Source organism: Coffea arabica, chromosome 7c, assembly GCF_036785885.1.
Source record: "Coffea arabica cultivar ET-39 chromosome 7c, Coffea Arabica ET-39 HiFi, whole genome shotgun sequence".
Classification (NCBI taxonomy): Eukaryota; Viridiplantae; Streptophyta; class Magnoliopsida; order Gentianales; family Rubiaceae; genus Coffea; species Coffea arabica.
In genome coordinates this window covers 10,262,991-10,276,297 of record NC_092322.1, presented here as the reverse complement: position 1 = coordinate 10,276,297, position 13,307 = coordinate 10,262,991, and the positions used below count along the sequence as shown (strand labels likewise).

The 13,307-nt window shown below is 31.5% G+C and overlaps 1 protein-coding gene and 1 long non-coding RNA gene across 2 annotated transcripts; one reads left to right on the top strand and one right to left on the bottom strand.

The window, feature by feature from the left end:
- Nucleotides 1–5,892: 5,892 nt before the first annotated feature.
- Nucleotides 5,893–6,985, bottom strand: LOC140010722 (uncharacterized). Its single transcript, XR_011817823.1, has 2 exons — nucleotides 6,620–6,985; nucleotides 5,893–6,278 (listed from the first exon to the last, which is right to left on the bottom strand). It is a non-coding gene; the product is annotated as an uncharacterized lncRNA (long non-coding RNA).
- Nucleotides 6,986–10,808: 3,823 nt separating this feature from the next.
- LOC140010373 (large ribosomal subunit protein P2B-like) lies at nucleotides 10,809–11,709 on the top strand. The gene has a single exon (XM_072057112.1). It carries the CDS (start codon nucleotides 11,223–11,225, stop codon nucleotides 11,562–11,564), a length of 342 nt encoding a protein of 113 aa, XP_071913213.1. The 5' UTR covers nucleotides 10,809–11,222; the 3' UTR covers nucleotides 11,565–11,709.
- The last annotated feature ends 1,598 nt before the right edge of the window (nucleotides 11,710–13,307 follow it).

Sequence of the window (13,307 nt, the reverse complement as noted above, 5' to 3'; positions counted from 1 at the left end):
TCTCTTGAAAACAAATTCTATTTGGAATCTTTTAATAACATTTTATTATTCCTCAAGCTCTATAAGTTATGAAATTAACTTAAAAAATAATATGTTACACAATTCATTTTAAAGATAAATATCATTCTTAATAAACTTTTGCACTTAAAATTCACAAATAAACTAAATAATTACATTTAGATAAAATTTTATACTTGAAATTTGGTATATTACTAATTAAATTTAGGTTGTTAATTCTTATAAGAATTAATGATTCTATAATAAATTAGACTAATCGAGCATTTATTATGGCATAATTTATAATTTCAACCATATAAAAAATTATGAGACATAATATTTAAATATATTTAGTGACCCACCGGTTGAACCACTCACCCATTAATTGAACCAGTAACCCGTGGACCCAAAATTTTTTTTTTTGAAAGGTTCATCCCCGATAGGTTTAATAACTATGCATTGTTGATCTTTTTGGGAAGTTGAAAATTTAGCAAAATTGTTCTCTCTAGCTTTTTTATGTGTAATAAAAATTCACTTCTTGTAATATATTATAAAATAATTCTTTCTTACTAGGTAACTAGCATTTGCTAAAATTTTTTTTTGGGTAAGACTAGGATTTACTATATTTGGCTATAACGCTTCCTAGAATAGCTATAGATCGATTTTCTTTTCTATTTAACAATGAGTGATGCATCTATCTTCAAATAACGTCTATTTTTTGAGTTTATTTTAATGCGAATTAGATCAGATCGTATCTTTCTTGCATGATCTTGAGCAAATGATTGCATGGCAGTTGGCCCACCAACTGCAGGGATTTCGGATTCTAATTACTATATATATCAATGTTTTTAAACCCGAACTGAAGTGTGAACCGAAAAATCTTCTGGTTCACAGTTCGACCCAGATTCAAATATTTAATAATTTTTTATTCATTTTAGTATTAAGAATTTTGAATAAAACTAAAATATTTATTTATAAAATAAAAACTTAATAAAAATCGATTGAACCTCTCTATTTTTACCGATTCAATCGGTTCTTGACTAATTTTGATTAGTTCAATTAATTCTTTGATTTTTCAATTGAATCGGATTAGAGATATGGCTAGTTTGCAGTTCAATATGTCGAACCGGTCTGATTTTCAAAACATTGATATATATAGTATTATGTCAATATTAAGTTGATGACTGTAAAAGTCGAATCTATCGGAAAAATAAAAAGATTAACATTTGCTTCAAATGTTCTTGAATTATTAGCAAATGTAAAAAACTCCTCCATCAACCATATACCTGGTTGCATTTTACCTTCTGAGTTACTTTTATAAGTACTTTGTCCCCTTTCACATTATATTTGGACAAATCTATATCTTTTATCTTAAGCATCATTATTTTTCTTTTTTCCCTATAATTTTCTTTTAGATTCTTCCTTTTTATTTTCTTTAAGCATTGTTTAAATCAGTATACTAGATTAGTCAAAACTTGTTTATATCTTAATTTCGTGTGTCAATGTTTTAGAAAATAAATTTATGGTATACAAGATTTTTTTTCCAAATGTTGAAGTCAATGTCATTTAAGAAATTGAAATATTCAAATATATAAGAACAAAATAGAGATATTGATTAATCAATTATTACTAGTATCAATAACAAATAAAAAAAAATGAACTACTATTGTTGTTTATTCTTATCTTTTGTTTCACTGCACATATAACTTTTCTTTCTTACGTGATATATAATATGTTAATTTTGTTATAAATAGTTGAATAGTTGTGAACTCTAATTGGTTTATAGGTACTTAAATTGTTGAATTACAAGATTAACACACTTTATGTTACAAGCTACATATCTTTTGCAATAACAAAGAGTTTATGATGAATTATTAAGAATGAATTTAACAAATAAACAAATTAAAAAGCAATTTAAAAATTTTAAAAAGTTTGACGTAAGTCTTTCGTCCCTGGAGGGAAATATTGGCTAGTTCTATGAGAGAAGGGGAAAAAAGAAAGGGGAGTAAAGGAAAAAATGAAAAAAAAGAATAGAAAAAAGAAAAAATATAAGATAGTACGGATAGTGTTGTTCAAACATATCGTTCAAGGGGGCAAAATGCTTATTATTATAGTTTAGAGGGTAAACTACAACTGCATATATAGTTTGTTTGGGGGGGGGGGGGGAGGGGGGTTTGCATTTAACCCTAAATAAAAATATGAGATGCATAATGAAGAAAAATCGGATAGCCATTATTTGGCCAAAAATAATTTTCTTGCGTCACAAATATTTCCAACACATCTTTTTATCTTTCCAACCACCTTTTTATCTCACATACATCACATCACAAAAAGTATTATAATAATTATTTCAAATAATCTCCTGTCCAAACACACTCGCGATCTTATCACGAAATGTGGTATCATGCGAGTGCATAGAAGGATTGGATCATGTTGTGTCATCAACAAGTATTTATGTAATTATAAACGTTCAAACCTAACCTAGATTATTTATAGGTTTATGTGTCAAAATCACATGATAAATTAACGTCAACAAGGCAATTTCTTTTCGTGAATACATAATTTGTTTGGTTAAGTATTCTAAATTCATATTTGTTGTGAGTCCCTATAGACCCTCTATATAGTTAAAAAACAAAAAAGGGCACATCTACTAGAGTTTCCTATATTATATAAGCAGAATAGCGTCTTGAAGAAAATCTATCCAATCTTTGAATATTTACATATCATCCATAATTTGAGCACACCCAAGAAGTAAGAACTTGTTTATTGCAGATCGAAAGTCAGAATAATATATATAGTTTTATTCAAAAACTAAAAAATTTTAATGTTTTTAACTAAAAATAAAGAAACCCTAATATCTTGTAACTACAAAATTTTAAGTTGAGTCAAATTGCTTAACATATGCATATTAACCGTTCTAGGCAATATGTTTTCCTGTTATAATCAAATAAACATGCTTTTCGTCATGTTTCTTGTGTTATTTAGAAGTTTTAAACAGCGTCGCGGAGGGCAAAACCCGAATAGGATTGTAGAAATATAGCATGTTAAAAGACCAAAAGTCCAATAATTTGACTCTGAGTGCGCAAAGTCCGTTGGAGTCGAGACGTTTGAACAAATAAAGGCTAATGGTGACGATCCATTGTTTGAACAAAGAACTTTGTACCAGTATATGACTTCGTGAATTATCGATTTGGTTTTTCCCACGTCTTTTTTTTTATTCAAATTTATCAAGGCTGGCCTTTTAGCCTATGCTACATGACATATCACCCTCTAGCAAGTGATTAGCACCGCTATATAGCTATACGTTCACCATGACGTACATTGATTTTGATGGGATCAACAAAAACCCCGCATGAAAGGGCTATAATTGGTTTATTTGCCGGCTTATGAAAGTTGCTCGAAAATTTTAGATTTATTTGTCAAATGCTTGCTTTCGTCAAGAAAATGTTAGAAAAAAAAAAGGGCTATAATTGGGATGGACTTGCTTCCTTTGGTGTACAAAATGAAGCATAATGTATTCTAGGACATTTTTGAGGAGAAGATTGAGATAGCGTCCGCAGAGGTTCTTGCGTCCGCTTTGATTACAGGCGGTAACAGTGATGGAGGCAGTGTGGGGGTTAGTGGAGGGCAATTGACCCCACCATAATCTCCATATCTATGTATAGAATTATGGTTTTGTTTCCACACTTAAATGAAATTATCCCCATTACTCTTCAATAAAATTTAAAGTATTAGAGGATTGTCCCCACTAAATTCTTTGTATCTGCATATAAAATTGCAGGCTTGGCCTCACACTTAAATGAAATTATCCTCACTATCCTTAAACAAAATTTAAAATAATTGTGTATATTTTGTTTGTATCTCCTATATCAAATAATTTAACAACAACTAAAAAAAATGACACTACCTTGTCTAAACAAAGAAAGAGATTCAAATTACATTTATTCTTTTTTTAAATCTATTCTAATATGCTCCCAGTATAGAAATCCATTTGAAAATTTTTAAACATTTTTCACAACACATTGGAACTCACAAATATTGCTCATTTTTATTTCATTTTAACAAAAATCTAGAGAAAATTTTTAGAGTTGTGAGTGGAGAAGTGGAAGAATCCTTTTGATAGGGCATAATTTGTTGTTAATTTTATGATTAATTTCCCTCTTTGTTCTTGCCAAATATTGTTTTAATTGTTGAAATGTACTTATATTTGGTATTTGGCTCTAATTACAGGGAGTGGAGCAAACAAGTGCTAAAAAGGAGATTTTATTGAGAAAAATACTCCACACATGGGAAGTTCTAAAAGGAAATACAAGCGGGGCTCCACAGGATGCTACAAAAAGGGATTTCCTCTCTTTATGCTGAAAAGGGTGGACTTGTACTAGGAGTCTGACGGGTAGAGAGGAAACTAAAAACAAGGACTTTAGCAAAGCACCAATTCTTTGGCCCTTGGACTCTCAATTGAGTGGGGACCACTAGCGATAGCATTAGACTTTCTTTTGGCTTTAGAAAGGGAGAAAGGTACAGGCGGCTATAATGAATAGTTTTAGCTTAGCTTTTGGCATAGTTTAGTTTTTATTCTTTCTTGGTTCTTTTGATGGCCTGGACCTCAGTTAAATTACGTGGAGATTTTTCCATGAGGCGTGGCTAAATTCTTCTAGTCGAGGGGACAACTGATGAATTGGTTCAGCAATTACTGTGAGATCTAAACCACTTTTAATTGTTTTTCTCATTTATTGGTATTTATATGTTTCCTGCTTTTAATTGTTGTAACCCTTATGTATGATTGATTAGTGCGCAATAATTAATTATTCAAATAGGTTATTTTGCTAAATAGGGGTAATGAAATCTGTAATTGTTCGTTATCTCTATCTCAGTAGCAACTGGCGTAATTGGGTTTATGTCAGGGGAACATACGATCTAGCTTAAACAAACCCTCGTAGCGTGTTTGTTAGTTAGGATTGGGTATTTCTAATTATTAATGCAATCTAGAAATTAAATCTTACGGTCGTACTTAAGATTATTTTTGGGTTAGAGAAATAGTTAACGGTCGTACCTTAACTATCGAAAAACTAAGGAAAGGTTGGTTGTTTATCGCATGCATGACAACTATAACTAATATATTAATAAATGTTGGAATTATATTTGAATCGATGATCAGTTGCATGAACCATTTCTGAAGTGTACCCTTGGCTAGAGTTTCTCCAATTATTTCTTTTAATTAATTATTTTCTGCAGTTAATTTATTTAGTTAGCATTCAATCCAAAACCCCCCATACTTTGGACTCTAAAAAAAACGAATTATCTCCAGTCCCTGTGGGTTCGACCATACTCACCGCTATATACAAAATCTGTATTTTTCTCGAGTAGATATTTATTATTGTACAGGTTCGGCACCTGTCACCTTTATTAGGGATTTGACATTTGAGAGATACTTTATTTTGTTGCTAAATTATAGACTAATTATACGCATAATTTCATGCTTTGTTAGTTAAACATATTTTTTCATATTGTAACTAGTAAAATTTTATATCTTAATTTTACCCTCACTAAATTTCTTTTCTAGCTCTGCCCCCGAGGCGGTAATTGTTTGTTCAGTGGGGAGGTCTTTTCTAGTTCAGTAGGGAGGCTGGGGTTGGGGAAAAGGAGAGGAAAGACCGACAACTGAGGAAATACTAAGGGGGTGCTTGTTTCATGTTCTAGAATTGGAATTGGAGATGGAATGATATACAAAAAATCAGTATGGGTTCGAACCCCTCGTATCATTCTACAGACTGGTGCTTGGTATAAACATAGTTGGAATGGCATCAAAATTAATTTTTCATTTTTTAAATTATTGTTCTCTTTCCTGGATTGATAATCATGCCCACCATCAATTCGCAAGTTGAGGGAATTCAATTCGTGAAGAACAAGCCTCAGCTATTCAGCCATCTTCCATGCGTAAGAACAAACTAGCTAAAAGGCCAAAAAAAGGGTCAACAAAAGTTGCTAAGCTAAAGGCTACCCAAAATTCCTACGAGAAGAAAAGTCAAAATCCTAAGCTAAAACTAAAGAAACGGAAAAACTAAGAGGACCAGACAGCCCTCTGCTGTGCGGCGGTTCCCCCAGGGGGAAGAAGACTCTCCACTTCAACCCTGCGTTCCTCCTTTTAATGTTGCCCTCTGCGAATTACCAAAAAGGACTTGTATCTCCTTGTTCAAAAAATGTCCTCGATTGCTTGCTATGTGAACTCTTTCCCGATAACTATCAAATTGGCCTTTATTGTGATATTTTTGTTCTACTCCCTGAAATAAATATAAATTACGAAAAGTGAGTAGAATCTAACAATTAATTCACATCAGGTCAAGTACTAGGGAAATTAATAATAAAATAAATGATAAAATTGCAACCTATCACCCACCATCGGACCACCACTGAATTACTACCAATCCAAATCTTTTTTTGGTTCTTTGTTTAACAATTACCAACAAAAACTCATGACTAATCAATAAAAGATCTGGATGTTTGTCATTTTTTTCCCTTTTCTCAAAAAATTGCAACCAGAACTTTCAGACATTCGCAAAAAATTTTCCAAACAGAAACGGCAAATTTCGTTCTCTGCTAAAACCTGTTAGAATCACCATACAATGTAATCAAGTTGGAGCCCTTCACAAAGAGAAGAGAACTTAAGAGATCGATTGTGATGGGGAAGACGATTTGATAGCGAGGGAGGAGAGGAAAAGGTCTACTGGGGCGATGGGAAAGTGACGGACATTGGGAAAAAAGGAGGGATTTGTCAGATGCCATGGAAAAGGAGGAAAATTGGAAACAAAGTAGGATGGGGTGTTGTTAGATGTCGAGGAGGAGGGAAAAGTGGTCAGAAACAAAGGAAGAGGGAGGAGTTGTCAGATGCCATGGGAGAGAGAGGAGTGTTGAAGGCAAGTGACGAAGGGGAGGCTTGATGGTGGGAGAGGGAGAAAGGAAGTATTTTATCAAAATATTTTATCTTTTATTTATTCATTATTGGAAATGAATTGAGGATTTTGAGTGATTCCTCCCAATTTAGTCAGGAATCATGAATCCCCAAATTTTTGGATATGATTCCAATATTTCAATTCCTATTACAGTGTACCAAGCACTAAGGTTCCGTTTGATAAAATTAAATCTGAATTTTGAAATCTGAATATTGAAACAATTAATTTGCTGAATTTTAAGCACTGAAAAGAAATATGTGAATGTCTGAATTTTAAAGCTAAACTTGTTTATACTGTTTGATAAATATTTATAACTAAATGTTTAATAAATTTAATTTGACAATTTTGCCCTTATATCTTTTCATTCAAAAAATAAATAGAACCTATGATTTAATTAGTTTAAAATTGTTAAGTGTGAAAATGATAATATTTATTTTTAAATCAAATTAATATAAAATATGAAATATATTATATGAAAAATATGAAAAGATGTGAAAGTCATTAAAAAAGGAGAAAAGAGAAACATAAACCATTAGATAGAGAATATCAGATTGTTTAATTAGATAAGAATTTTGAATCTAATTAACAAACAAGGGTATATTTGGTAGATAAGATAAGGTAGTTGAAGTAATTCTACTGATTCTTATCAGAATTAAGCATTTAGGCTCCGTTTGATAACACTGAATCTGAATTCTGAATACTGAAATAATTAATTTGCTGAATTTTAAGTACTGAAAAGAGATATATGAATGTCTGAATATTAATGCTGAATCTATTTATACTGTTTGATAAATATTCATAACTTAATGCTTAATAAACTAAATTATACAATTTTGCCCTTCTATCTTTTAATCCAAAAAGGAAATAGAATCTATGATTTAATTAACTTAAAATTGTTAGGTATGAAAATGACAATGATTGTGAAGAGCAATGCATACAATGACAATGTTTCTTTGTGTGGGAAAAGAGTATGATTTCATCGTTTTGATAATGAAAAAACGAGCTTTTAATACTCCAAAAGCACGTTCAATTACATTTCTCAATCTTGCATGTACTTGGTTAAAGCGTTTTTCTTTTGATCTTAGACGAGAAGCATTTCGAAAATCAAACAACCAATATCTAATATTTCGATATGGTGTCATAAAGTCACGTGTGTATGGATAAGCTGCATCACATAAATAATATTTATCTGCACAAAAAAAATATCAAAATATAAATGTTTGTGGATGAAAATTACTGCAAAAAAATATTATTGTTAAAAAAATTTTTTGAATAGAGAATATCAGGTTGTTTTGTTTAATTAGATAAGAATTTTGAATAGGGAATATTAGGTTGTTTAATTAAATAAGGATTTTGAATGTAATTAACAAACAGGGATATATTTGGTAGATAAGATAAAGTAGTTGAAGTAAATCTCTTGACTCTTATCAAATTAAGCATTCAGCTACGATTCTTGTGCTGAAAAAATACATACAAATTCAGCACCACTTAATAAGTTCAGCAGGTGAATTTTTATTTATCAAATACCCGCAACATCTGAATGTCTGAATGAATTCAGTTTCAGCATTTTTTTATGTTATCAAACAGGCACTTAGTTAGGATTCTTGTGCTCAAAAAGATAAACACAAATTCAGCACTGCTTAATAAGTTCAGCAGATGGATTTTCATTTATCAAACACTCAAAATATGTGAATGTCTGAAAAGATTTAGTTTCAGCACTTTTGTATGTTATCAAACAGACCCTAAGTATTAGAATTATCGTCATTCCCGTGCCAAAACCCTTAGGGTGGGGCCCAAAAAAATGGGACTAGGAGTCACGCAGTAAGTTTTGACTTCTAAAGGACATTTTTGGTAATAAAATAAGATGTGGTGTGGCAGTATGATTATAGTTGTGGCAATATTAGCCGCCTCAGGGCTCAGACCATGGCACCAAACTCCATCCCCCTGCAGTTGCACGTGGTTTGTGCTAGCCTACATCATCCTCTGCATCCACTCTATAGTCTATTTTTAGACGTCTTTCCTTAAAATTGTTGTTGATCTCATCAAAATCAACGTCAAGTCACAGTGAACGCGTAGCTGTACAGCGGTGAAGGAAAGATAGAACCCACTGATTAGCAATCCAAACGAGTTTTTAATTAATTGCATCGAAAATATATTATTTATCTTTTTCAATCACTTTTTTATCTCACATAAATTATATCATAAAAAATATTACACAATTTTTTCAAAATATTATCTTATTAAAATAATCTCTTATCCAAATACTAGCATTGTCAATGAAATCCGATCAACTCGAGTTCGGCTCGAAAAAGTTCACTGAACCTAAGTTTTAATTCGATCAGACAAATTTCGAACTTAAATATTAGGGCCAAACTAAATTTGGGTTGAGTTTGAATCAAACTAGACTCAAATTCAATTAAAGTCCAATCCATATATGAGTATAATCGCATATGTAAAATATGTATAATAATATCTATAGTTAATAATTATACATACTACGACATAAAATGTTAATGACTTATATATGAATTTATATTAATTCATAATTATAAAATATATATTATATATAATTATGCATTTAATTATGAGTTTGTACCGAATTCGATTTGAGCTTGAAACTCATATAATAGCATGAGCTAAACTTGAGATTTTAATTTGAACTCAGAGCCCGAAAGTTCGAAACACAAAAATTTGTATAATTTATGAACCAAGTTTGGGCTTGCTGAACCTGACCCAAGAAATCTAATTAAAACCCCTGACAAATACTTATAAATCTGGATTTTGTAAAAAATTATTTGAAAAAATAATATATTATCGACTATTTGGAGAACAATAGACACAATCACAAGGATGGATTCTGCCATCTTGTCTTTGTTCTTGCTTTTGACTAAGTGAATGGTGGGAGTGGTTTATGTGGGGGCTAGGGACTTAAACGGTCATTAGAAAAATTGTTTGGATTGATTTTTTTTTCTATTTTACAGGACATAATTTTATTTGTTTAGAATGTAATTCACTTTTAATATATTGTAATCATAGAATAAAATTTTGTGGATGTCACATATGATATTAAAATCGATGTAGAAGATATGATATGAATCTTAACTTTTTTTTTGTCAAATCATGATCATAAACCTTTCTGGACGATTGTACAAGATGTAATGGACATTCTTAGTGAAGGAAATGATGTAATTTTAGTAACAATTAAATTAAAAATACAAAAGAAAATCCACAATGGATACATTTTTTTTAATCAAGCAAAGCAAAATATCTACCAACTAGATAAGAGAACAACTCAAGTTCTTCATTGATGCCAAGTGTCAAGGTGTCATTGTAAGAAGCAATTTTCGTTTCTTTATTTTGGCCATTAAAGAGTGAGAAATGTCTATTTGAGCCTTGGTGTCCAAATTCAAAGGCTTAATAGTTCCTTACTATTTAGGGGCTAATTGGTAAAAATGATTTAATTATTTTCATTTGTTCCTTTTGTTTGGTTTTTAATTGGTGGGAAAGGTCAATTGAATCCTTTTATGAAAACTAGCTCTTTAAATAGTTGTTAACTATTTAGGGTTATTTTTGTACATTTGAAATTATTTCTTTCATAATTTTCTGATCAAATACAAATAGTTGTAGACTATTTGTGGGCCCTTTTATCACATGGGCTGTTTTTGGATTAATTAAGATAATGGAGTCAGTCTTATTAGTATAACTCATGTTAGACCCGTTAGTTAGTGAAGCACCATAATTAACAAGTGGTTAGTTTAACACTTAGCCCTAATGATTCTCTATTAATCATCATTTTTGGTCGTTGTTTAGCTTTCAGAACCAGAATTTCCTTCCCCCGTCTTTCGGTGAGATAGGTACCTGTAAGTCTGCAAAATCTTCACTTTTCTATCAATTCCTCCAACAATTAATTGTACTTCCTTTTGATTGCAACCCAAAAAATCCTCCACATACACGTGAAGATTTCTTTTGCCCCCAAAATCAGTTCAGTGATACTTCTTTTCCCTCAAAATTAGCTCACTTTAGGGATGAATCCGGTACCAATTTATCAATCATTTTGGTACTTGGTTTGAATTTAGCACTGAAACTCTCATCTTTTCCCGGTATTTGATTTGAAGTGATGTTTACTTTCAAAAAAGAATTTTTAATCATGTATGGTACAAGTACAGAAAATATAGGTATGTTTCATTTTCCTCGCGTTAAAACCCTATCTTCGGGCGCTGCAGCCGATCAGCAATCAATCTCTCTATTCTTCTGGATTTCCACTGTATCTCAGAGATGAAGGTGGTCACCGCATATTTGTTGGCCTTGTTGGGAGGAAACACCTATCCCTCTGCCAAGGATATTAAGGCCATCCTTGCTTCCGTTGGAGCTGATGTTGATGATGAAAAAATCGATGTGCTTTTATCTCAAGTGGATGGTAAGGATATCACAAAGCTGATTGTAGCTGGTAGGGAGAAGTTGGCTTCAGTACCTGCTGGTGGTGGTGCTGGTGTTGCAGTTGCTGCCGCTGCAGCTGGAGGTGCTGCCGCTGCACCTGCTGCTGAGGATAAGAAAGAGGAGAAAGTAGAAGAGAAAGAGGAGTCCGATGACGATATGGGCTTCAGTCTTTTTGACTAACGAGTATCAAAGTGCTGGTCTTTTTCATTTAGAAGTTTCGTTATGTTTTTGTTTCTGTTTAGTATTAGTTGGTGTCCCTGATTTTGCTTAGGAAATGAGTGACAGAGATACGACATTCTTGTTCTGAAACAAGCTTTTTTTCCATCATATTGTTGCTTAAAAAAAAAGGTATGTTTCTATCTTCTTTCCTTCTATTCTGAACTGCAATTTTTCAGTTTGAATGTTGTTGCCTTCTATTAATTGCCTTCTGTTAATTAAAGACCGCCATGTGTTTGATGTTATGCATAAAAGAAACACTATGATGGTAATTTTGTGGATTAGCTTATGTTTGCTTTTCCTTTGTTTTTAATTTCAAATGTTGCATGATGATTTTAGTTGTTTGTTATGAATTGGAAGCTAGATTTACATATGTCTTTGCACAAATTAAATGAAGCGTTAATAATTCAGCAGACTCGCTAAATACTCCAAACGAGTCGGTCTTCTCAGGTACGGATAGCTTTATGCTCAAAACATTTGTTTTCAGACCAAATCAAACACGCTACTATTATCGACTATTCACATCACACTAGCACGTAGCGAGTTTTGGTTAACCATTTATCCAATTTTGCCGCTTTTAGTTTCCCGTTTCAAGTTATATGGCACAAACATCTTTTAAGGCTCGTATTGTATTCCGGCATTGGACACAAATGACAAACAAAAAATCTGCTAAGCAAAGGCTGTGATGTTTGAGCAGCTTCCATGTTTTATACTACTCAATTTCATTTTCTACACTAGGGAGGGACAGCCCGTGCGACTCGCGGGAATTTCGTGCTTGTGATTCAAGATAATTAATAATTATTGTTTAATATTTTGTAGTATAAGAACTGAAGTATGATGATTTTATCATGTGATTTTAATAGAAAAATCATAAGTTACATAGTGAGTCAATAAAAATAATGTGCAATAAGACATCTTTATCGTTATACTATATAAGAATTCGTTGTGATCAAAGGTTATGTTTGAATTTCAACTGCAAAGATAAGGGTAGTTTGAAAATGTAAGAATTTTTGAAGTGTAATTGAAAAGTATCCGAAGGTCTCTTCTAAAACTTATCCAAGATGATAAAACATTTTAAAGTATCAATTGGACCCTTCATTTCTCGAATCTATATATGTTCGTGAAAGATCCCTCGAGCAATACTTCTGATTTTTCCCTCGACTTAAGCTCAATCTGAATTATCAAGTCAAGTTTATCCATCAATCATTTTGCGTCCAATCTAATCTAAAATAATTTTATTTTTTACTAACTATTTATATAATTTGGTGGGTATAATACGACTTAATCACATGTTTCTTACAGAGATAATAATGCCCAAAAATGATAGATAGATAAGAAACTTAAGTGGTCTTTTTCAAAATTTTGTAGAAACTATTCAGATTTGGTATTTTTTGCTAGAGGCATTTCTTTATAATCTCATAAATAAATTCAAATCTGCATAATTGTTAAAGATCTGAATTGAAACTATCTTGATTATAAAAAATTGGTGCAAATAATAGTTTCTAAATTTGAAATTATAGAAAATGGTAAGTAAAATCAGAAGAAATTTCTTATATGAATTCGAATTGCAAACTATAGGTAGAAACTACTTAATGATATTTTTCAATGTTTACTTGTATAAGTATCCAATATAACATCTCTACTTAATTGACTTGTTTGAACTATGGATAATAGTTGTTTCAATCAAATCAAGAAACATTATTTATC

Bases quoted from the DNA above. Each gene is read 5' to 3' on its own strand.
- LOC140010373 (XM_072057112.1), top strand. From the start codon at position 11,223: ATGAAGGTGGTCACCGCATATTTGTTGGCCTTGTTGGGAGGAAACACC.